At 50.6% G+C, this 21,609-nt stretch overlaps 9 protein-coding genes across 9 annotated transcripts; 3 read left to right on the forward strand and 6 right to left on the reverse strand.

Moving 5' to 3' along the window:
• Positions 1-202: 202 nt before the first annotated feature.
• N7533_006294 (serine/threonine-protein phosphatase) lies at positions 203-1,603 on the reverse strand (the record flags this gene model as incomplete). Its single annotated transcript, XM_057102944.1, has 6 exons — positions 203-275; positions 370-442; positions 510-1,043; positions 1,133-1,238; positions 1,338-1,379; positions 1,442-1,603. The coding sequence occupies 6 exons, from the start codon at positions 1,601-1,603 to the stop codon at positions 203-205; spliced, it is 990 nt and encodes a 329-aa protein (XP_056962574.1).
• A 1,018-nt stretch (positions 1,604-2,621) lies between these two features.
• On the forward strand, positions 2,622-3,750 carry N7533_006295 (uncharacterized protein; the record flags this gene model as incomplete). Its single annotated transcript, XM_057102945.1, has 4 exons — positions 2,622-2,672; positions 2,731-3,043; positions 3,108-3,215; positions 3,278-3,750. The coding sequence occupies 4 exons, from the start codon at positions 2,622-2,624 to the stop codon at positions 3,748-3,750; spliced, it is 945 nt and encodes a 314-aa protein (XP_056962575.1).
• A 569-nt stretch (positions 3,751-4,319) lies between these two features.
• Positions 4,320-5,286, forward strand: N7533_006296 (uncharacterized protein; the record flags this gene model as incomplete). Its single annotated transcript, XM_057102946.1, has 2 exons — positions 4,320-4,571; positions 4,633-5,286. The coding sequence occupies 2 exons, from the start codon at positions 4,320-4,322 to the stop codon at positions 5,284-5,286; spliced, it is 906 nt and encodes a 301-aa protein (XP_056962576.1).
• Positions 5,287-5,382: 96 nt separating this feature from the next.
• Positions 5,383-6,581, reverse strand: N7533_006297 (proteasome inhibitor PI31 family protein; the record flags this gene model as incomplete). The annotated part of the gene is made up of 2 exons (XM_057102947.1): positions 5,383-6,353; positions 6,407-6,581. Coding segments are annotated over 2 exons (1,146 nt in total), but the record flags the coding sequence as incomplete, so codon positions are not given.
• A 443-nt stretch (positions 6,582-7,024) lies between these two features.
• On the reverse strand, positions 7,025-8,621 carry N7533_006298 (acyl-CoA dehydrogenase family protein; the record flags this gene model as incomplete). Its single annotated transcript, XM_057102948.1, has 2 exons — positions 7,025-7,730; positions 7,789-8,621. 2 exons carry the CDS (start codon positions 8,619-8,621, stop codon positions 7,025-7,027), a joined length of 1,539 nt encoding a protein of 512 aa, XP_056962578.1.
• A 762-nt stretch (positions 8,622-9,383) lies between these two features.
• On the reverse strand, positions 9,384-12,388 carry N7533_006299 (phosphatidate phosphatase App1 family protein; the record flags this gene model as incomplete). The annotated part of the gene is made up of 3 exons (XM_057102949.1): positions 9,384-10,498; positions 10,557-12,283; positions 12,360-12,388. 3 exons carry the CDS (start codon positions 12,386-12,388, stop codon positions 9,384-9,386), a joined length of 2,871 nt encoding a protein of 956 aa, XP_056962579.1.
• A 577-nt stretch (positions 12,389-12,965) lies between these two features.
• N7533_006300 (UV-endonuclease UVE-1) lies at positions 12,966-15,150 on the reverse strand (the record flags this gene model as incomplete). The annotated part of the gene is made up of 4 exons (XM_057102950.1): positions 12,966-13,400; positions 13,423-14,469; positions 14,531-15,075; positions 15,141-15,150. 4 exons carry the CDS (start codon positions 15,148-15,150, stop codon positions 12,966-12,968), a joined length of 2,037 nt encoding a protein of 678 aa, XP_056962580.1.
• Positions 15,151-16,417: 1,267 nt separating this feature from the next.
• Positions 16,418-17,707, forward strand: N7533_006301 (putative extracellular protein; the record flags this gene model as incomplete). Its single annotated transcript, XM_057102951.1, has 1 exon — positions 16,418-17,707. One exon carries the CDS (start codon positions 16,418-16,420, stop codon positions 17,705-17,707), a length of 1,290 nt encoding a protein of 429 aa, XP_056962581.1.
• Positions 17,708-18,299: 592 nt separating this feature from the next.
• N7533_006302 (uncharacterized protein) lies at positions 18,300-19,095 on the reverse strand (the record flags this gene model as incomplete). Its single annotated transcript, XM_057102952.1, has 2 exons — positions 18,300-18,579; positions 18,653-19,095. The coding sequence occupies 2 exons, from the start codon at positions 19,093-19,095 to the stop codon at positions 18,300-18,302; spliced, it is 723 nt and encodes a 240-aa protein (XP_056962582.1).
• Between the last annotated feature and the right edge of the window lie 2,514 nt (positions 19,096-21,609).

Raw genomic sequence — 21,609 nt, forward strand, 5'->3', positions numbered from 1 at the left:
CCGAGGCCCTCCATTCCCCCCTACAAAGTCGTGGTGCAAGAAAATTCTTAATCTCGCAAAAGGGTCTTTTATTTTCATGATTGGTATCAACAGACGGCAAGGCATCGAACCATACAGAATTAAGTAGGGGAGAGCCCAGTTCGTATGCAGCCCCCTTCCTCCGCCAGCCCCGTAACCTTCTGAAGGACAAAGATGAAATCTATCACAGGAAGTAGTCGGGTGTGCGTCTCGATACCATCGGTTCGCCCGCTCGGGGGCAGGGGTCAAATTGTAGACTATGAATGGGGGTGATTGTATTAGCAAGGTCCATGCCCAGGTCCAGCGAGGGGTACACGTGGACGGGGGAGGTGAATGTAGGGCAAAACTCACAATGTGTACTTCAAATGCTCATCAATCTCCATAATAGCAGCCTGGTTACCGCAACGGTAACAGTAATTGGGTGCTAGAGGCCAAGTCAGATTTTGCTCTTCTCAACAAAAACAGAATCGCACGCTGAAAGGCAATCATACCTGAGAAAATGGTGACCACGTTTCGATCCTGAGACCAGTTATATCCCTCCATCACCAGTTGGTGTGCTCGTGCAACCAGAGTCAAGCCGTTGTTGTGGTTGAACGCTTCCGAAATATCCTGTCCAAATGTGTACCCCGCACCGCGAGGAGAAATTCCCCAACCACAGCGATCATCGGGATCACTCCAAAGCAAATCGCACATAGGTCCTTCGTGGGGAACTTCTTGAATGCGGTCCAGGGATCGGATGTTGTCGAGGGTATCAATGGACGGGCTCAGCCCACCGTGCAGACAGAAGATCTGGTTTTCAATGAGAGCAGTGAGGGGGAGGTAGTCGAAGAGGTCGGTGAAATATTTCCACACGTTGGCATTGCCGTATTTGCGGAGGCACTCGTCGTAGAAGCCGTAGACCTGGGTAATCTGGCGGGATTCGTGGTTTCCACGAAGGATGGTAATACGCTGGGGGTAACGGATCTTCAGGCAGACCAGTAGGGTTACTGTCTCGACTGAGTAGTATCCTCGGTCGACATAATCACCTGCGAGGCGAGAGAATCGGTGGTTAGAGATTTGTCCAGCAGGCAGCTCTTGCCCCCCACCTCCGACCGAGGGACGGATCAGCACTCACCCATGAAAAGGTAGTTTGTGTCAGGGTTGGGGCCGCCGATGCGGAATAGTTCCATTAGGTCGTGGAACTGGCCGTGTATATCACCGCAAACTGTCACGGGGCATTTCTGTTGGAAGAAGGGTTAGTTGTTGAGGACCAACACGACCGACCGGCGGGGAGGGGGGGGGGCCATAGCGGCGGCGACGGCGACGATAGCAACACATACCACTGGCTGAACGTTGGATTCTTCTTGCAATACTTCTCTGGCCTGAATAAAAGGAGTAAATTAACAATTCAGAATTGAACAAATCCTGCAGTGAAGCAACGAACCCGATCGCACAGGCGCCGCACATCTTCCTCCGCTAATTGCTTGCACGTCATCAAGCTCTCGATCCAGCCATCCAGAGTCGGTATGGAACCCGGATCGCTCGTCGGGGACAGGAGGTGTGGCTCAGGCGATCTCGCGGTATCAATCTCCATGTTGTTGTCCATGGTGGCAACAGCTGGCGGAAATAGGAGGGGAGGGGCCAGCTGGGGAGGGAGGGGCGGTCTCGTGAGAAAAGAACACGGATTTTTCGCGCAGCGAGGAGGGGCGGAAGGGGTAACGAAGATGGGATCAAAGTCAGCTCGAAGCAATTCGACAAATGTAACAGAATCCCAAGAGCGACTCAGGCGATGAGGGGGCTGAAGGGGAGAACACAAGGAGAAAGGGAGAAAGCGCGGGAGGTTCAGGTTCAGGTTTGGCTTTGGAGGTGAAGATGCCGCCACAGTCAGCCACACAAGCTCCGCACAGCCACAGACGCACCAGCACTAGTTACTACGAAACTACGAAGTAGTAACTAGTTAATACCCACTACTTTCGTAAATATCTAGATGTTTAGATATCTCTTAATTCAATGCTCGTCTGATATTTTCTAGAAGCCCCCATTCAAGATACTACCTCCCTGCTAGTGATCTTGGCCAGATACCTAGGTAATAGTCACCTGATCTTTATACCGCGGCTTCCTATTTATAGCTTATCGAAGTACAACAAAGAAATAATTTAGAAAGTGCCCCAGTGAGTAACTAGGTATGTACCACAAAGAGTTGAAATTTTGGCAGTCCTGAAGGTTGAAAGTACCCTATCTCTGAATGGCTTCAACTTGAAGTTGGGATATAAGCTCTTTTGGAGAGATGGTTCATTCCTGTTGTACTCGACTACTACTCGTGGAGACTTGCTTCCTTAATACTGGTTATCACTTTCAATTGAGCAGATCACAGATCTCTGGCTCAAAACACATACACTCCAGGACTGACCAATTACTCTCAACAGAATACTGCTATCAATCAGGTATACATATTCCTTCACGGTTGATTCTGGAAACATGACGTCAACACAACAAGAGTAAAATCAGCTTTGTCAGCAGAAGGAGGGGCAGTTCAGCTCATCTTTCACCGCAAAACAAATAGTAAACACTATCTAACTCGAGTCGGAAAAAATATTATTGATAGATCATCGTCATCGCTCAACATGCCAGCCACAGCAAAGAACGTGATTGCCACGGGCACTTCCTCAGGCCTGGTATATCGCAATCCCGCTTCCAAATCACAACTTGGGAGTTCGGCTAACATCAAAACAGGGATTCGAAGTAATCAAACAATTACTCGAGAAATCCGAGCCTTATAACTTTATCCTCGGTGCTCGAGACATTGAGAGAACTCAGGCCGCGTTTGACGAGGTCAAATTTGACGCCTCCAAGCATACCATCTCCCTTGTGCCACTTGATCTTACCGATCTGCGCAGTGTCCAGCTATTCGCACAGAATGCTCTCACTAAGCTAGGTCCTAACAAGCTGGATCTGCTGTTCCTCTGTGCTGGCATGGTTGCTAGTGCCGAAGGGCCAGGACCTCACGGTTCGCAGTGGTGCACCAGCTATGTCGTGAACCATCTATGTAGGTTAACCCAGCGCATCAAAAGTGCCAGAGAAGTATGCCTGACATGACATCAATGCAAAAGCCCAGCATTATCTGCTTCATCAGCTTCGTGAGACCCTGGCTGCTTGCAAGTCGCGCATTGTCGTGGTATCATCTGGAGCAATCCGTAACGTTCGAAACCAAGACCCGAGTAAGTATTTCTGCGTCTGGAAGACCATTGATTTGGAACTTTTGCTTACGAAATTGTTTCAGAAACCCTGGATGTCGATCTCAAGGCAAACTCCGGAGCAGACCGCGGCGTCGTATACAGTGCCTCCAAGTTCGTCCAACTACTAGGTGCGCAGTATTGGCGTCGTACGCTTCCCGAGTGTAGAGTCGTGGCAGTCTCCCCTGGTCTGATCCCCGACACGAAGCTCGCTGGCAAAGATTTGGGATTATCTATGAGCATGCCTGATGCCAAAACCGTCCCTGAAGGTAGCCATTCCCGGCTTGTGATCAATGCAATAGAACCCACTAACATTCTTTTTTACATTGTAGGCGCTCAGAACCTCCTCCGTGCCTGGACCATCAATGACTTCCCTGAAGACCCTGAACAAGTCATGTTGACTAGCTGGGGCGAGTGGTGGTCTAAAGATGTTATTCAAATGAGCTTGGATACCGCTCTGCAGAACAAGTGGTGCCTGAGCAGAGATGAGATTGAGAAGGTCGAGGGGCTTTCCGCATAAGAAATAAGATCTGGGAATTGTGTACCAGCTATCCATTCTAAAATACGAAGGATGATGGAATAAATGACATACACATTGGCACTTTTGGCTGATTTTAGATAAAGTTAACATCCATCAACCCGACACCTTTTCCGATACATCAGCGTACATAGTGAGCTTTAGGTCCGAAAAAGATAAGGCATTTTAAGTTCCTCGGATAATTATCTCCTATCGCCTTTGCTACCTTGTAATTATTTCGAATGATCGTGCTTATGCCCAGATGCCCCGCAGTCTATGATTTGAGGGTTGTTCACCCGCATGTCAGCCGGCGTTGACCTCGACCCCGAGCTCCGTCATCATCGGCCCACCAGCAAGTTATCGGGGTTCGGCCTGCGAATAAGGAATTTTGTCATCTTTGCTGCGAATCTCCGAAGCTAGCATTATCCAGTTGATAGAAATATTATTTAAATGCCTGAGTTGCACGGCTTGACAAGAGTATACTTCCTCAATCAGTTTTCAGTTTCCAAGGCAATCACTTCCTTACTATTGAATCACTTTCCAACAACATCATCACTTTCACACACAGCACAATGTCCAGTATATTGATCACAGGCGCCACTGGCAAGCAGGGAAGCTCCCTGATACAGAACCTTCTTCGGAAAAATGCCCCTTATCAGGTCCTGGCCGTAACTCGCAACACTCAATCTCCATCTGCACAAAAGTTGACTCAGAAGTATCCCGATATTATTCTGGTCCAAGGAGATCTGGACCATCCAGCAGAGCTCTTCAACAAGGCACAGAGTCTAAGCTCTAACCCGATATCGAGTGTGTTCAGTGTTCAGGTAGACAATCCCCGGCGGATCTTCCTGCGAATCATAATACTAATCATAAGAATACTTGCAGCTGGCAATCGGAAATACTTCCTCTGAAGAATCCCAGGGCAAGAATCTCATCGACGAGGCTCTCAATCACGGCGTAAAACACTTTGTATACAGCTCCGCCGACCGCGGTGGCTCTAAATCAATCAATAACCCGACCGACGTCCCGCACTTCATCAGCAAGCACAACATCGAGAAACATCTAATCGAGAAGACCCAACATGAAGACATGGACTGGACGATCTTACGACCGGTTGCATTTTATGAGAACCTTGAACCGAATTTCTTCGGAAAGGTCTTTGCGACTGCTTTCAGGATGTCGTTAAAGGGTGCTCCCCTGCAAATGATCGGAGTTAATGATATTGGCGCTGTGGCTGCAGAGGTTTTCTTGAATCCTGACGTGTACAAGGGACAGGAGATATCGCTCGCTGGCGATGAGCTGACATACACCCAATTCGAGAAGATATTCAAGGAAAAGACTGGGAAGTCCTCCGTTCCCACTACGTTCCAGTTCCTGGTCTCGGGTTTCATGTTTATGGTCAAGGATATGGGTTACATGTTCAGATGGTTCCATGACGAAGGATTCGGGGCCAATGTGGAGGAGGTCCGCAAGATTCATCCTGGCTTGAAGGACTTTGGGACTTGGTTGGAGACTGAGAGTGCTTTCGCCAAGCAATAAATCATCTTCCGGGGCCGAAGAGCATTGAGAGGACGTGGGATATCATTAATAATATTTGTTTAATTTACAAGCTCATTCATTAATACACGAAATACATTTATTTTCATAGCAATCATCATCATGGTTCATTTCATTCCAAGTCGTGCCGGTAGCCCAAGAAAGCTTAAATGATGTCGCCTCCTCCAAACCCTCCTCCAAATCCACCGAAGCCTCCCCCCAAAGCCTCCGCCAGGACCCCCCTCGGCCAAATGGCCCTCGGGGTCCTTGGTTGCGGCCCATGGGAGGATCACCAGGACCAACAGGGTCATATCTCGCACCCGGCGGAGCACGAGGATCATACGCTCCACTGCCACCACCTGGGCCACCGAAGAGAGGATCATCAAAGGTGGGATGCATACCACCGCCACCCCCAAACCCAGGACCCATAGTCCCACGGAGTGGATCATGAGGAGCCATTCCAGCGGGGTATAGATCTCTGTCTCCGATATTGTAGGGGCTTCTTCCTCCGCCTAGACCTGGGGGATATCCACGAGGAGGCCGATGGATCTCAAATTCATCCTCGAATCCGGGCGGGGCGAAATCCGGTGGGTTTGGCATGCGCGGTCCTGCGGCCAGGGGGTCGTTGAATGGGTATGGACGTGCGGGCTGTGGGAAGTCCTCGCGGAGGGGATCACGTCGTGGCTCTGCCTCTGGCCGAATATGTCGGTTGGTATCCTCGTATCCTTCCTTGTATAGTCCCGGCGCAAGTTTTTGAATCACGTTGATTTTGAATAATCCGATCAAGTCATTTAGTCGCGCAGAGGAGATGAATACATCCTGCAGGGCACTGGCGACATTCTCAGTAGCGGGCAATGGAACTGCCGATCCGGAGATATAGTCTTTGACGGGGAGGTCGAAGGAGCTGGTACGATCATCGCCTAAAGCCAGCGCATTCACAACGACATTGCTACCGAGGCGGCTCACTTTGAGCAGGTACTGCATGGACGATTGTTCGTGCGCGTATCGGAAGGCAAATGTATCGTTAGTATTCCATTCTGCGGGGAGGGCGGGGCTGTCTGTAGATGATTCTGTTACAGTTAGCGACGAAGCTATAAGTCGCGAGAAAGCAGAAGGTACTTACCCAGATTGTGGTCTTCTCCGAGTCCTACCAATCTGAAGCCCACGGCCACCATACAGGTGTGTCCGACCAGCGCGACGGCTTCATAGGGTGTTTTGAGACTCGGCTGCCCCTCGCCAAGAGCTTTGGTGGCTAGGTCGAGGACGCGTTGAGGGTCCAGTGTTTCTGTTCTTGCCATGTTGACTGTGCTTCTTCTTCGGTTTCTGGAAGTACACGAATGTAAGTTGCAGAAAAGAAGAAGTAATCGGAGACGACGTTGAGGCGCAGAAGGTGATGCAATAAATCCGCTGACGTAATACGGTCGATGCCCAAGGCAGATTGAGGCTCTGCTCATTGACTACCTAAGTATAGTTAGTAATTACGGATTACTACTAGTAGCACGAATTATTTGAAGTGACTTGTGCTTGTAATTATCATAACACTTTCTGAATCAAGAATATCATGTATTTTAGTGGAGATCTTTCTTCCAAAATGAACTAATATCTTGTTACAATACGCGGGCACAACAAAACAACCATCCTCGGTCGAGTCATTTTCGCCCAATGCCCCAATGGATATAATCATAGTAGATTGCATTAATTGGATGGTATACACTGCTAACAAATTTATATGGATCGACCTCTACAACATCGATTTGGGGAATTTCTTCATCGCCTGTCGCACTCCCAAATCGGCCAAGATTTCCTCAGTGCCACCAAGAATAGCGTCAAACTTATACGTGCGGTGGAACATCTCGATAACCTTACCCATACCAGTCTGGGTTAAGCCACGGCCACCGAAGATGTTTATGGAGTGATCAGCAATCTCTTGTGCGGATCGAGTAGCGTGCGACTTAAGTAGACCGATCGGTCCACCCAGGTGCGCGGACTGCTCGGCGTAGGACATGTTGCACATCTGATAGGCGACAGACTCGAGCCAGGCTTGGCAGGATTCGGTGAGTGAAATCATGCGGGCGAGCTTTTGGCGGATGGCGGCTTGTTCGGAGAGCTTCTTTCCGAAGACGATGCGTTGGTTGCACCATTTCAGACACTCCTCGACGATCGTCATGGACATGCGGACCACGGCGGCCACCATCATGAATCGCTCGTGGTTGAAGTTGCTCATAATTACGATGAACCCCTTGTGTTCTTCGCCTAGCAGGTTCTCGACAGGGACCTTGACATTCTCGTATGTCACGTAGGCTGTCGCGGCGGCGGTGGAGTAAGACGTCTTGATTTGTTTTGTTTCGATGCCCTCGCCGCGGGGGATCAGTAGTACTGAAAATCCCTTCTCGGTCTTGCAGCCTGTTACGAAGTAATCGGCGAACATACCATTTGTGATCCATTTCCTTGAGTCAATGTATTAGTTTCAAATGCCAGATAGATTCCGCAGAAGGATACACTCACTTGGTACCGTTGACAATATAGTGTTTGCCATCTGGGGTCTTCACGGCCGTGGTCTTGAGACCGGCAACATCGCTACCAGCGAACGCCTCGGTGATGGCAAGGCACATCTTCTTTTGCCCAGACAAAACTTCGGCGGTAACCTTTTCCTTCAACGCGGGATTGCGGAGCCACTCCTTCACGGCAGACAAACTGATCGCCATACCTGCCATATTGCCATCTTGGAAGCCGCGGGCATTGGCCCGAACCAACTCTTGGGTGACAATCATGTCGTGGAGGTAGTCAAAATCCTTGCCATCGACGGCACCATTCAGCAAGTTCAGTCCGTGGAGGTGCTTGCCCGGGCCCAGCCGCATAGCCAGTACGCCGTTGGCAGCCATCTTGTCAATCAGCTCCTGGCTGATATAGGTGCCGTCCCTCTCCTTCTCTTGTGCTTCCGGGGTGACATGTAGATCGGTGAATTCGCGAATGGCCTTCTGCAAACGGCGGTGGCTTTCCTTGAAATAAGGACTCTTGAACTGGGGACGCAGCCACAGCGGCTCGGCATAGGGAACGGGGCTCAGGGCACCGGGCTTGGGCTCGATGACCTCAGACTTCTCGCCTTCCAGGGTACCAATACAGAGTTGGTCCCGGTACTTTTCTAAAACCTCCTGTCGGTGCAAGTTGTAGAAATCGACGGTGGCATCCTGGCCAGCAACCTGTGCGAGTACGACGCTACCGCCGGGATGGGCATCGACAAAATCGGTGAGATCATAGACGCGGTGATCGATAATGCACCAGAGGGAGTCCTCGGTGTTGTGCTTTGCGACCTCGGCGCGGGTAAGGACTTCAGGCATCGTGAAGGACGTGGGTGGAGAAGAACAAGGTGAAGGAACTCGGGGCGGAAACCGACGGGAATGGGGAAGTAAATAGCAAATGAGTTCCCCAGATTTCATAGACCAATGACAGTCGGCGTGATGTTCAGCCGAGGTGTAAAACTTGCGCGTGAACCGAGGATCTTTCCAGCAGTACTAGCTGCAGAGCATGGCTGCAGTACACTGGCAGTCAGATGATAACTTGAAGATTCTTTGCACTGCCATCATGATGACCCTATACAGGTATTGCCCTGCTACAAATAATCCGAACCACCGCAGAGATGTGTATTCCTTCCCAACTGTGCCCTACCAGAATTCCAAGGTTGCCCAAGCTCAACGGCCGAGGTCCATAATTCACGTTGCAGCGTGCCCCCACAATCAGACTGAAAAAGATGGGCCCATACCCTAGGCTATTGCGGAGACTTGGCCTCTGCACGAATAGAAACGCGTAGAATTGTCATCGTCACTTTGCAGCCCGCAGCCACCAGCGACCCACTACGATCGACTCGGATATTTCCACTCGAATCTCTATCGTCGACCGAGGTTGCCATCCTAAATTTGAGAATAACATACAATTCAAGTATGGAGATATAGATACTGTTTTTGATATATGCATATGTACAATAACTTAGTCCCAGCACTGCCAGGCCAGGTCAGGTCAGGTCTTTACTCCTGAGCACAGCGTCCAGCGCCCATTGACAACTTGAAACGCTCAAAATTTCCGAAGATTTCCCTCGGTGGTCTTCAGTTATCGCGTTTCTTTGGCACCTTCTTCAGCTGCTCCTCTATCAGCCACATACAAACAGACTGAGCGTCACTTCCGACACGCCAGCTACCTAGTACGACACCATGATCTTCGAGAATTTCAGTCGCTCGCTCCCAGCGACGTCGCCACAGTTCTTCGCGTTTATTGGGGAGTGGCGCAGGTGGCATTCCTGAGTCGGTGGTAGTGCTGGTGTTTGTCCTTCCCAGAGACTGGTTCGATGCCGCCGATCGCAATCCAGGGTTTGGCGCTGCGGATGATAAGTTGAGGCGCTCGGTGGCATACTGTAGAGTGGCCTGCGCTGCCGCCATGGGGTACGATGGCTTGGCAGCTGGTGTAGGTCGCGATGAGCCCGTGTTAGTAGGTGTGGAGCTAGCGGTTGTTGATGATGACGCAGTGTTTGTTCGTCGAGGAGGTGGCACTGGTGGTGGTGCTCTACTGCGAGATGAAGCCGACGGTGTCTGCTTACTCCCATCTGTAACCGGCTCGGTCTGTGTGCGAGAAAGGGGCGGGGACGGGTCTAGGTCGATCAAAGAATCCGTCTTGGCTGTCGAGGTCCGCCGGGGTGGTAGAGGGGGAACTGGCTTGCGGCGGATCGCTTCTTGAGATGGTGTTCTTGAGATGCCTGCCGGGGGCTCGAGGGTGTCAGCTGCCCCTGATGATGTGCGTAGCGTAGACGGCTTTGAAGGCTTCATGGGAGGGACACGCGGTTTGCCAGATGTATTAGCATCAGGGGTCTGTGGCTTGGGCTCTTCTTCGTCTCGTAGATCAATCAAGTCCCCATTGTCCAGACTTTTTGAAGCTGTTTCCGAGGTGGTGTCAGGTTTCTCAAAGTTTCGCCGTGGGGGCAAAACAGGCCTCCTCGCAGCAGAATCCGAATGTTCCACAAGTTGCGGAGTGCTGCGACTTCGACCAGGTCCCGTTTCAAGGTGCTCAGTGGATTTATCAAAGAATGGCTTGTCCTTAGGGGGGGTGGTCACATCACGGATGAAAATACCAAGAATCCGGCCACGGTTTGCCAGAACAATATCAGTGTAGACCTCCAGATCGGCTTCTCCGCTGTCGCCGACGAGAATGAACTTGCGATCGGGGAAATCTCGTAAAATCTGTTCAAGTGAACCCCGTTTTTCTCTCGGCGGTAGGCTCAAAAATACCCTGTAGCATGCCAGAGTATTGTTTAAGGTGGAAGGAGCCCGGTGGCAACCCGGCCATTTTAAAGTATCTCTCAAGCAGAGGATATAATTGCCATGGAGCGTTGGATACGTAATGCATTTCCACACCGCGTTTAGCAGCTTGTGTATACCATTCGCTGACTCCGGCAACCTGAAGTTCAGCCAACTCGCGAACGAAAGTGTTTCGGAACATCTCCTTGGCACCACTTGCAATGGCAGAGTGCTTCACTGTATCGTCAATATCACTGATCATGCTGATACCAGATGGCTCAATAATCTCAATCGGCTTTGCAGCCGATAGATCCTCAGACGCGAGCACTCGGACGTGGGTTGGTACAAATGGCAAGGGAACCCGCACATTGAAATGACCGGACTCGTCAGTCATGAGGTTGCGAGATTCGCTCTGATCATTGTCGAAGAAGAATATCGTGACCGGCATACCAGCAACGGGGTTTGTCAAGAAAGGGCGAAGTCGTTCCATTAAATGAGCATTTGCCATGGAAATCTCATCCTTGGTCAGCTGCGCAGCTTCTTTGAGGCCGTCTTTAGCCCGCTCGGTTTTGGAACTCTTCCATGCCTGATCGGCATCTCGTTCTGCTGTATCGACCAGAGTCTTCATCTGCTTGTCCACGTATTCATCCTCGCCCTTCGCGGGTAGCGGATCTGGGCTATCCTCACTAGCCGTGCCCGTAGGAGTCGGAATACCGCTTAAAGTTCGAGCCAGCTTGACCATCAAGCGATGTTTTCGGTTCATGGGACCTCGGTTTGGTGCGTAGATCCAACCACGTACGTCAACGTCCACCATGGCATTTTCAAGATCGGGGTTGGGCCAGTCATCGCCAGGACGGCCGTTACTATCTTCAGAGACACCCCGGTAGTCATCAATCGTTTCGGACCATGAGTCCCGTCGTGGGCGCGTCTTGGTATCATCAATTTTCTTTTCTGGGAGTCGTCGTCCATAGCTTGGGAATAGCACCATTTCCTCATCGCCGGACCGAGCAATCTCCACGTCGGGGAAAGCACCAGGGGTATGGTAATAATCGTCCTGGGAGTCACTTCTTTGGCTAGTCCATCGGGAGGTATATGCTTGTCCTAATTCGTTGGCAGCCTTCAACCACTCGTAGGCCTTCTTGCGACGACTACCGGGGGCAGTTCCATCACCATTTCCTTGTCCCCATGTCGAAGACAGCCCAGACTGTGCCATCGGGCTTCTCACAGCCTCGCCTGGCCCCTCTGTTCGGCCCTTGATCGTTCTCGAGCGTCTTGCAAGAGGGCGCGCCCAGATACCAAGACCCAGTCTCCCACCCCGCAGCCGTCGCCGAGGCCCTAGAAGGTAGGCAATGAAGCCGCCGAATCTGCGGTTGCGTGCCGCGAGTCGCGCTTGACGTTTGACAATTGCACGGTAGATTCGGGACTGTGCTCGGTGTCGGAGTGCGGGGAGGGCTTCGTGTCGAAAGTTCCACAGATGGTTCTGTGCTCGACGAGTCCTAAGTGGACCGACTAGGACGCGGAGGAATGTTGATAACTTGTCGGGTCTGGCGTCGCGGCGGAAGAGCGATCGCAATGCAGGTTGGAAGCCGGTTTGGGGAAGACGTTTGAATAGGTTAGGTTTCGAGAGGGAATATTGGCCAGCGAAAACGTTTAGGAGCCAGGATCTCGAGTCGTCCGAGGACGGTTGATGGTTTGGTAGGAGGAGTTCAGTCTCACGACTGATTGATTAAGGATGGTCTGTGACAAGGAAAGTATGGGTCAGCGCGATATTCTTGGATACACCCTAAATTTTACTGACCCCGAAGATGGAGAGGAGTTGTCATAAAGAATATGGAGGGGTGAAGGTTGAAACGTCGTGCCTTGCGGGAGTGGATCAGCCCCGGTCCCTGCTAAGAGGTAGAAGTTCCTCCCATGACGCCAATCTCACAGGGCTGACCAAGTCTTGGACACACACATGACTCGTTTTTCTCGGCATTTTAATGTGAAACATCCAAGCTCATGATACTATCAGCTTTGCAGTTGGTAAATATTGGCAAAATCATTCCCTCCAGCGATCGAGTTTCGCAGCGATGGCTATTGTATATATCCATCATGATCACGGGCTCCAGGGTGTAGAAACGAACTTGAACTTGAACTTCAAGCCGAAGCTGCCCAGGTGCCCACTGGCAAGTCACGGTGTTTACACCTGCGCATACTACGACTAGTACCTAGTACCTACTAATAGTTAGTATGTACAGACTACAGTACTACTTTTATGGATGAGTTCATCTATTGGATCAAATTCAAGTTCAACCTTGGAAGTTACATCATTATACTCTAACCATTGGCAATTGAAGCTTATTGGTATCTATAGCAATATATCGAACATGATTCATGATTATACAATGACCGGAAGATCAACTAGGTAGATTCTTCGGCATAGTTGACTTTCTTCGCTCGACTACTTTTCCGAGACGTAGATGTAGTGGTATTCGTAGCCACTGTCTCCTGATCCACAGACAAACTGCTTAGCTCGGACTCCGGGCTGGATTCCATCTCTTCCGCTTTGCGCTTGGTCCGGGGCTTGGTTGGAGTTCGCTTGGGGGCGCGAGCTGATTTCTTCGCTGGCGTCCCCATGGAGCCATTTGTATCAGCGGGCTCGGCCTTGATTTTCTTTGCTGGACTGGATGCAGCCTTCGGCTTGACGACTTTCTTTGCCGGTCGAAGCCATTCCTCCATCCCGCGAGGCCAAAAGACTCTTCCTTCTGGACCTCCCATCCCAACTTCCTCGTCGGGGATGGTACGGGGCGGTGGTACGGAACCTTCTAGATCAACGAACTCGCCATTCTTTTTGGACTTGCGAGGGGGGTTTGAAAACCTTGTTCTCGTCTGTCCGTATGTAGGGAATCAAGTCGTTGAAAAGATTGTGACCGGGGAGTTTGAATGTTCGCATCAGCTCGAAAACGGCTTGTTCCTTGTCTTTGGCCTCAATCATGAGGTCCATGGTGGGAATGCAGGGTGGCAGGGTGGCCACTCTATCACTGTGTTTGCGGCGCTGGCGGGGTGTAATAGCGGGAGCGGTTTGCTCTGAATAGTGCATTTTCTGCGTGATGTTCTTGCGCGACCATGTCGCAGCTATGCGGTCGTATAGAGGGATGATATCCTGCGTGCCCTCGCGAACCTCATTGGGGTCAAAAAGAATATTATGGTGATGATAATCGAGGACGAGGGGGATATTTAGCTCCTCGCAGATGGGCAATAGATCATGCACAGTCCAGCTGACATCATCGTTCTCGAGGACGAGTCGTTTCTTGATATCCTCTGACAAGACCGCATAATTTTCTCGGAACCGGTCCAGAGTAGCAGCCTTGTCACCGAAGACTCCTCCCATGTGCAGAATCATGATAGCATCGCGATCTTGCTGAGGAGGAAGCTTGAGCAGTTGCAGCATTTCCGAGTGGTATTCCAAGTCACGATAAGAGCTTTCAACCACTTCCCGTTTGGGGGAGCCTAGCTGCGTAAACTGGCCAGGGTGAACAGACACTCGGTGGCCAAGTTCACCTACAACACGCCCTGCCTCAGCTAGTACGTCGGAGGCAAAAGGGGCCAATTTATACCCATATTCCTTGTGACTAGCAAATGGAAACATCTCACTGCTTAGTCGCATGAACTTGATGCCGTACTTATCATTCCAGCGGATAAGTTTCACCAGGTCGCCTGCATTTGCCAATCCCAGTGACTCGACGAAGGCCTGGCCGCGTGCGATATCCGCGGGCTGATCTCGATCTGGGCGATTCTTTGTCGGGTGTGGGGGCTGATCGGGATCTTGGAGAGGGTGCCTATTTTCGAGAATCGACGCAATGCGGCATGTTCGCGAGCAAAAGACGGATGGGGTGGAGTAGCGCAGGTAGGTGTTCAAACAGGCCTAACCATGTTAGTACGTAAACGAGATGCCTACCGGAAGATGGTTGAGCGCGAGAACTTACATATCCAAGGCGTCCTTTCCAGGGGAGAGGAAGATAGTCGCTGTGAACTGGTGGCGGGCGCCCCAGCGCATCTTTGAGCTCGTCCGCATCGACTGGGACCTCTTGGTCTGACTCCGGGTCTAATGAACCTTCTGCCCGACCAGCAGGCAAAGTCACGTCGCCATTGAGAATATCAGCGGGTTTCGCATCGATATCCAGCGTATCAGTCACCATTGGCACGTCTTCGGCAATCAGTGAGCTATCAAGATGTCGAACAGTGCTCTGAGAGTATGCGCGACGCGATGTGACAAGGTTGAGAAATGGGCGAGTAGATTGGCGATGGAAACTGGAAAGTTGGAAAGGGGAGAGAGGAACAGGTTTCGACGAATGGAGAAGGTGGTCTTGAGCCGGGGCAGGCGATCTGACGTTCGCCACGACAATCGATCTCGATCGATCGAGGAGGCTCAATGACGAGAGGTGGCAACCCCTCGAGCCAGCCCTGAAACCGGCATGCTGGACAGACAGGGCACGCGACAGTCGAAAAGGCCGACACATCCAGCGAACCTCTTGGAAGAATATATCAGGGATCGAGTCGAGGGATTAAGCGGGGTGACTGGGAGGTTGAGGGTACCCTGGGGCATGTTCAGGAAACATCCCACTTGGTTGCGGTTGATGACGCGTGAATCGCGACTTTCACGTGTCGGCGTGACCGAAAGTTGACCTTTCACAACAACACAGAAGAATTAAAGTGTTTTTGACTGGTCATGGCTATTGGTTTACAGTTGATGGATTTCTATTGCTAGATCGGAGATCAATATGGCGGAGGAGAGCCAGGACTACCCTAGTAAGTAACACCAATATGAATGGTCGAGACTGATAGATCCACACATGCGGTTTCAACCACCATACTTGCCCAATACCACAGCGATCCAGCTAGCTCTAGCTAACTCTTCGAGATGGTATACATAGTATGTAGTTAGTGATATTGAGCGAATGGACACGGATCTCACCAAAATGAGCCGTCCTCTACTGGCATGCAGGGCGAACCAGGGGTATAAGGGGATCCCTAGGAGCCTCGAGAGTTAAATTGGCACACCGAGACCATTCGAAAACCGGTTTCCATTGGGGCCACGTTATCATGGCAGTGCTTGAATTCTTTCAAGAATGGACGAGAGGGAGTCTGCGTGAGATATGGAAGAGTATGTACCATTGCCGATAGAGCAACGCGTGTTCTGCGACTGACATCACCGAATTCCCCGTTCAACTCGACTGGCGGAGATTAATTTCGATGCGGAATGAGAGTTACCCCTGGTGGTGGCTTTCATGCTCGTCTGTGCGATGCAAACTTACCCCTGGGCGTGGCGTTGCGGTTGTTGATGGTGCCAGGCTGGGAATTGGAAGGGCGAGGTTGAACAGACAGCAGCAAGATTTGCATCTACTCGATGTTTATGCCACTAGTTGACGCACCGATGGCCCTTAATATTGATTGATTGATCATGAGTCCTTCAAACAATTGAGCTTTGTCTGGACCATTTTCTCTCCAGTCTCCGAGTAGTCCACGCGGGATCTCTGTGATGGCAGCCGCGATGGTTGCCAACATTCCTCGTTGCTGGACGGCTCGTTGCTTGGGCTTGAGCCCCGAGTTGATGGCATCCGCCATTCCTCTAAACAACACTGGAGAATGCTACTTACCGTCCAGGTATTTATCATAGCTTGAGCTCGCCATTTGGACCAAAGAGTCCATCACTCTTCTAGTTCTGGACAAGATTTAACCCTGGTGGTTGTGAGCCTGACAGACTGTTGATCCTATCCTTCTGATAGATACCCCATTTTTACTTATAACAAATTGTGAGTACCCAATGTTCTAGCTGTGTTGGCTCAGAACTGACAAGTCATAGTATATTCAAAATGAAGGGTCTCGCTCTCATCGCTGGCTTGTTGGCCGGTTCAGCATCTGCCCACATGCAGATGGCCAAGCCCTATCCCATTCGTAGTCCTCTCAACAAGGACTCCAAGGGCCAGAAGGACTACTCCTACACCAACCCGCTGCAGACCTCTGGCAGTGACTACCCTTGCAAGGGCTACGCGAAGGATGACTTCGATTCCCAGGCCACCTACAAGCAGGGCCAGAAGTACACCATGGAGCTCGAGGGCAGTGCTACTCACGACGGTGGCTCTTGCCAGCTTGCTCTGACCTACGACCAGGGTGAGACCTTCAAGGTCATCGAGTCGATCCTGGGAGATTGCCCTATTGCTAAGAAGTATGACTTCACAATCCCCTCAGATGCCCCCGACGGCGAGGCACTTCTGGCCTGGACCTGGTTCAACAAAGTCGGCAATCGCGAGATGTACATGAACTGTGCCTTCGTCACCGTTGGAGGTGGCTCCAAGGGCAAGCAGGTTCCTGCTCATCATGCAAACAAGCACACCATTGAGCAAGCCGACCACCCTAACCACCCTAATCATCCCAACCACCCACCCATGAAGGAGATGGATGCCCCCGTGGCCGACAAGATGCCCCACGAGGAGAAGCACAAGGAGATGGTCCACGAACACGCTCAGCGTGACGTGTACGGAGCCATGAAGACTACCAGCTTCAGCAGCCTCCCCGAGCTTTTTGTTGCCAACGTTGACCAGGCCGGCAAGTGTGTCACCATTGAGGGCGAGGCTGTGAACTTCCCCATGCCCGGAGACAACGTGGAGGGCAAGGCTAGCGGCAAGGGCTACAAGTGCTCCAGCAAGGCTCCTTTCCTCAGCAGTGATTCCAGCTCCTCTGATTCCTCTAGCTCAAAGGATAGCAGCTCGAAGGACAGCGAGTCGAAGAGCAACGACACCAAGAGCAACAACTCCAAGAGCAACAACTCCAAGAATGATTCCAAGAGCTCCAACTCCACCCGCAGCACTACCACTACTGAGACCACCTCTCAGTCCATGTCCAAGATCGCTTCTGCCTTCGGAAACCCATCTGCTGATCCCCGTGTTCTGGCTGGACAGTCCAGTGAGTTGAAGGCGGCCTCCACTACAAACGCTTTCTCTTCTTACGTTGCTCGCTGGACCTGTACTTCCGGCGAGATCCTCTGTGCTCCTGATGGAAATAGCTGGGCCATGTGCTCCAACAGCCAGCCTGTCTACATGGGTCTTGTCGCTGCTGGCACTGTCTGCCGCTTTGGCGCCATTGTTCGCGCTCAGGGCTGGTAAATTCTTCACCAGTGTTTAACTCCACCCGACTGTGTCGGTCGAACAGTTGTTCTTTCCTGAACCTTCTATCACCCCGGTGTTTCGTGCTTGGGGACCCTTTTGATCACTTCGTGGTCTTGTTATGTTAATGATCGTAATCTGTATTCTTAATGATTGGCTGGCGTTTGGAGTCGATGGTAATGTTATGAGGCGTGCGGCAGCAGTCTTACATCTGTACCTTTAGTTTCGGAAACAATACAAAACTTTATCAATCCCAGCTCTACTAGTCACTCCATCCTGCTCAATAAATTATAGTTTTCTTGTTCAACAAACTCAAATCAGCGATAGATTTCTGTCTTATATTATATCCCCATGAGGCATTCAGACGCCTACATTCAATTAAGGCAATGACCCCCGACGTCTAGTGTACACGCCAATCCTATTACATAACATGGTATCACAGTTCAAAGAGACAAAATGGTCATACAATCATGGACCAGTCGACACGACCGATCCCACCAAATAGCTAAGTGGTCACAAATCGTTCACTTAAATGTTACCAGTGTAGGCGGAGTTGCCGTAGCCATAGGTGCCTTGGGGAGCACCTCCGCCATTAGCAAGAGCGACGGTGGGGGGGTTCCTTCTTGCGACCCCAAGAGCCAAACCAGTTCTTCTCGTTCTTGGGCTCGGCACCCATCTCGACTTCACCGGGGGTGGGGTGGCCGGGTAGGGCATTGTCACCCCCGACCGCATCGGGAGATCTGTTGCGGCGCCACCAGCGGCGACGGCTACCAGATGTGTAGCCGTTTGCGGGCGAGGGACCGAAGCGCTTCTCGCGCTTATGGTGACGGGCAAGCAGGACCTGGAAGAGGATGGAGATCAGGAAGAGGAAACTAAATTGTCGCGGTTAGCACGTGGTTTTCAAGTTGACAGCGGTGTTTGGTGCGGAGGGGTTAGGATACTCACATTCCAATGATGGCCACTGCAAAAGAGACCTTCTCCAGTTTGCAGGCCATGCCAAAAGAAAGATTGGCTTTGGACTCGTCTGAGGCGTTGCCTTCACCAATTGGGGTGTCGACAGTTCCAGAGCACTGATCGACGCCATTGCGCGTCAGGACCGCGATAGCGACCATCGCGCCGGTGAAGAGGACATCGAAAACAACACCTAGGAAAGCAAAGAATGCTTTCCCACCAAGGCAGCAAGTGAAAATGATGCCGAGGAGACCGTATAGAGCACTCGCGCCAGCGAGACCCTCGACAGCTTTCAGCCATGTGGCGATGTGCTGGTCATGGCGAGAAAGAATGGCGAGGTAGTAGGAGAAGATGCCGAGTATGACGGCAGATGCGAGGAATTGCAGTACGCGTATAGCGAGACTGCAGAAGCGTAGAATGACGCCTCCGATACCCATAATGGAGGTTTGTATGTATGTGATGTGTAGATGAGTTGGTTGGACCCGGGAGCGGTTAAGGTTAAAAGACCTGAGGAAGGCAACAGGATTCAGGGCGGGTTATAAGAATGACCCTGATGTCGACGCAATAGTCGAAGATCAGTGGAAATCGGTGGGTGCTGGCGTGGTGATCCCTGGATGCTTCGTGGGGTGTGACTGGCTTGGTTGTGGTTCCACCCGTCCACTTTGACATCATCAAGTTCCACAAATCTCTACTTCCTAACCTTTGGGAAGGGTTCTACTCCACCTCAACTCCACCTTTGCTGTGATGAACTCTCTGGTTGGTCACTTCAGCCCGCCACCGCATGTGAAGAAGGTCGAAATTTCAAAATGCGGAAAAAAAGAAAGTTCAATAATCGAATTGGTAGCTCCTCCAGCCACACTACTTTTCAGTGGCTGCGCCACGCCTATTATCAGGCAATTAAGTATTCCATACAATTATTAATTAGGAGTGGTTCGGCCTCGGTTAAACAAATTAGAAGCGGGTTCTAAAAATGGGAGCCTTTGGTGACGAATTATTCACACGAAGGCAACTGCAGTACTGTAGTGTACCCCATCGAATGTGCTCGTTCCACGCCACGCCGTGTCAAGGGCGGGACCTATGTAAGGGAGGCCGTTGAAAAGCTCCAGAAGACCCATTCACCATTGGAAGATCGTGATATTGAGATGCGAGGGGGGAGGGGTTGGAATCTCAAAATGCGGGGGATATCCAGATAGTGACAATATGCAGAACAATCTTTTGTTATACCGGAGTTGAGACTAGCTCTTCAGGGCATTAGCTTCCGATGGTAAAATCAATAATGCAGCCTTGTACACAATGGCCATTGTTTATTAAATGGCCGGTCTACAGTCACCGATCAACTGTGGTCTTTTTTTGAGCTTGCTACCCACCCATCCATCCTAACTGAAACAACTATGAAGGACCCCATAGCTTATCCCCGCCACCCCGCCATGCCACGGCTCGTAAGCGTTCTAGAACATCCCCCATCGAGTGGACCACTTTTGCTATAATTCATAGGTCGCCTCTCTCTTTTAGAGACAGGTAAAAGCAATTTTTATTCCCGTTCAACTATGGGTGAAAATACTCAGAACCTTCATGGATGCTCATATATTGACGAAATCGCCTCTGCTTTGACGTAGTTTACGGTAATACTCAATTTCATTTGGATACAATAAATCTGGAAATGATTTGAATTCCAATAGTAAATAGAAATGGGCCGACTCCGTCACAGAAAATTAGAAAATACTTTCTAAGCAGGCCGGGGCCCTTTTGAGAAGCAGGACAAGGTATGCATAGAACTACGTTTAATTTAAGCTCATTCGTATTTCGATGGATCACATGTAAGCTTTATCCCATATCTGGTATACTTAATGCTCCTGAACATTGATGTCGTCACCATCGCTTCCATTACTTCTCCGCTCATCAACCACTAATAGATAGTGGAGGTGTATCCCCCCAACGTGACCCCATATATAGGAAATAGAAACATGTTGGATATTTCGTTTCCCAATCTACTACTAGTAGTACTTTGTATATTTCGCCTATATACTAGTATCTCAGCGCCATTATTGGATAGACAATACGAGGTCATGTGATAGGTTATACATTAGCCCGGGCGATGAGCTGAGAGAATGAGCGAGCGATCAGGAAATGACTTTCTTTCCATCTGTACAACTCCCGAAGTCTATCATCGTAGTCCATGCGGTTCGTAATATAGCAGTCACTTGGTGGAAACTGAAACGTCGGCCGTCATAGCCCTCCGCGAAACACTTCATTCAGGTGTGACATACACGCACGGCGGGTGCAGTAATCAGCAATGTCAGAGCGGGCCGTGACATCAATATCAGTATGAGCGCAAATACCGAGTCGTCCTGTGGTGGTTATCTAACGAGTAACAGGACATATCACGGAGATCTACCCGCTGGCAGACTCTTTTTACGAATCGCTCTTTAACTCTTCTGACCTTTTTGGCCAAATTCAAGATCAGCTTGGCCGGTTATCATCCATACTAAAAGCAACCCAGAATATTCCTTCGGGAAATCGAGATCAAAAAGAGATTAATGGAGTACTACAAAATCGTTATGAGGTGCTGGTGACGTTTTCACAGATGGAGCACTTTGATAGTGGAAATCGACAGACTCAGATTAGCTGGGAGAGGATGACTTCAGTGCATGACGACTTAAGGGATCTGGAAAGGAGGCTTTTCTCTTATATGCAGACGTTGAAGTTATTGAATTCTAGCGTTGTTGCGGCATCACAAGCGAGCATCGAGCGAAAATTGAAGAAACTCATGGACGAAATGAGGGATCGTTGGGACTCGGCTGGCTCGTGCATCTCAATTGAATCGCTCGATTTACCAGATAAAGAGGCTTGGAGAGAGATCCGAAAGGAATTATAAGAAATTGGAGCCAGTCCAAACCTTTTCACCCAACATCGTGAATTTATCATATCGACTATTCGGGACTTCTTAGATC

This window comes from Penicillium manginii, assembly GCF_028828005.1.
Source record: "Penicillium manginii strain IBT 31320 chromosome Unknown utg000004l:1.0-7231830.0:1.0-7236170.0, whole genome shotgun sequence".
Taxonomy (NCBI): Eukaryota; Fungi; Ascomycota; class Eurotiomycetes; order Eurotiales; family Aspergillaceae; genus Penicillium; species Penicillium manginii.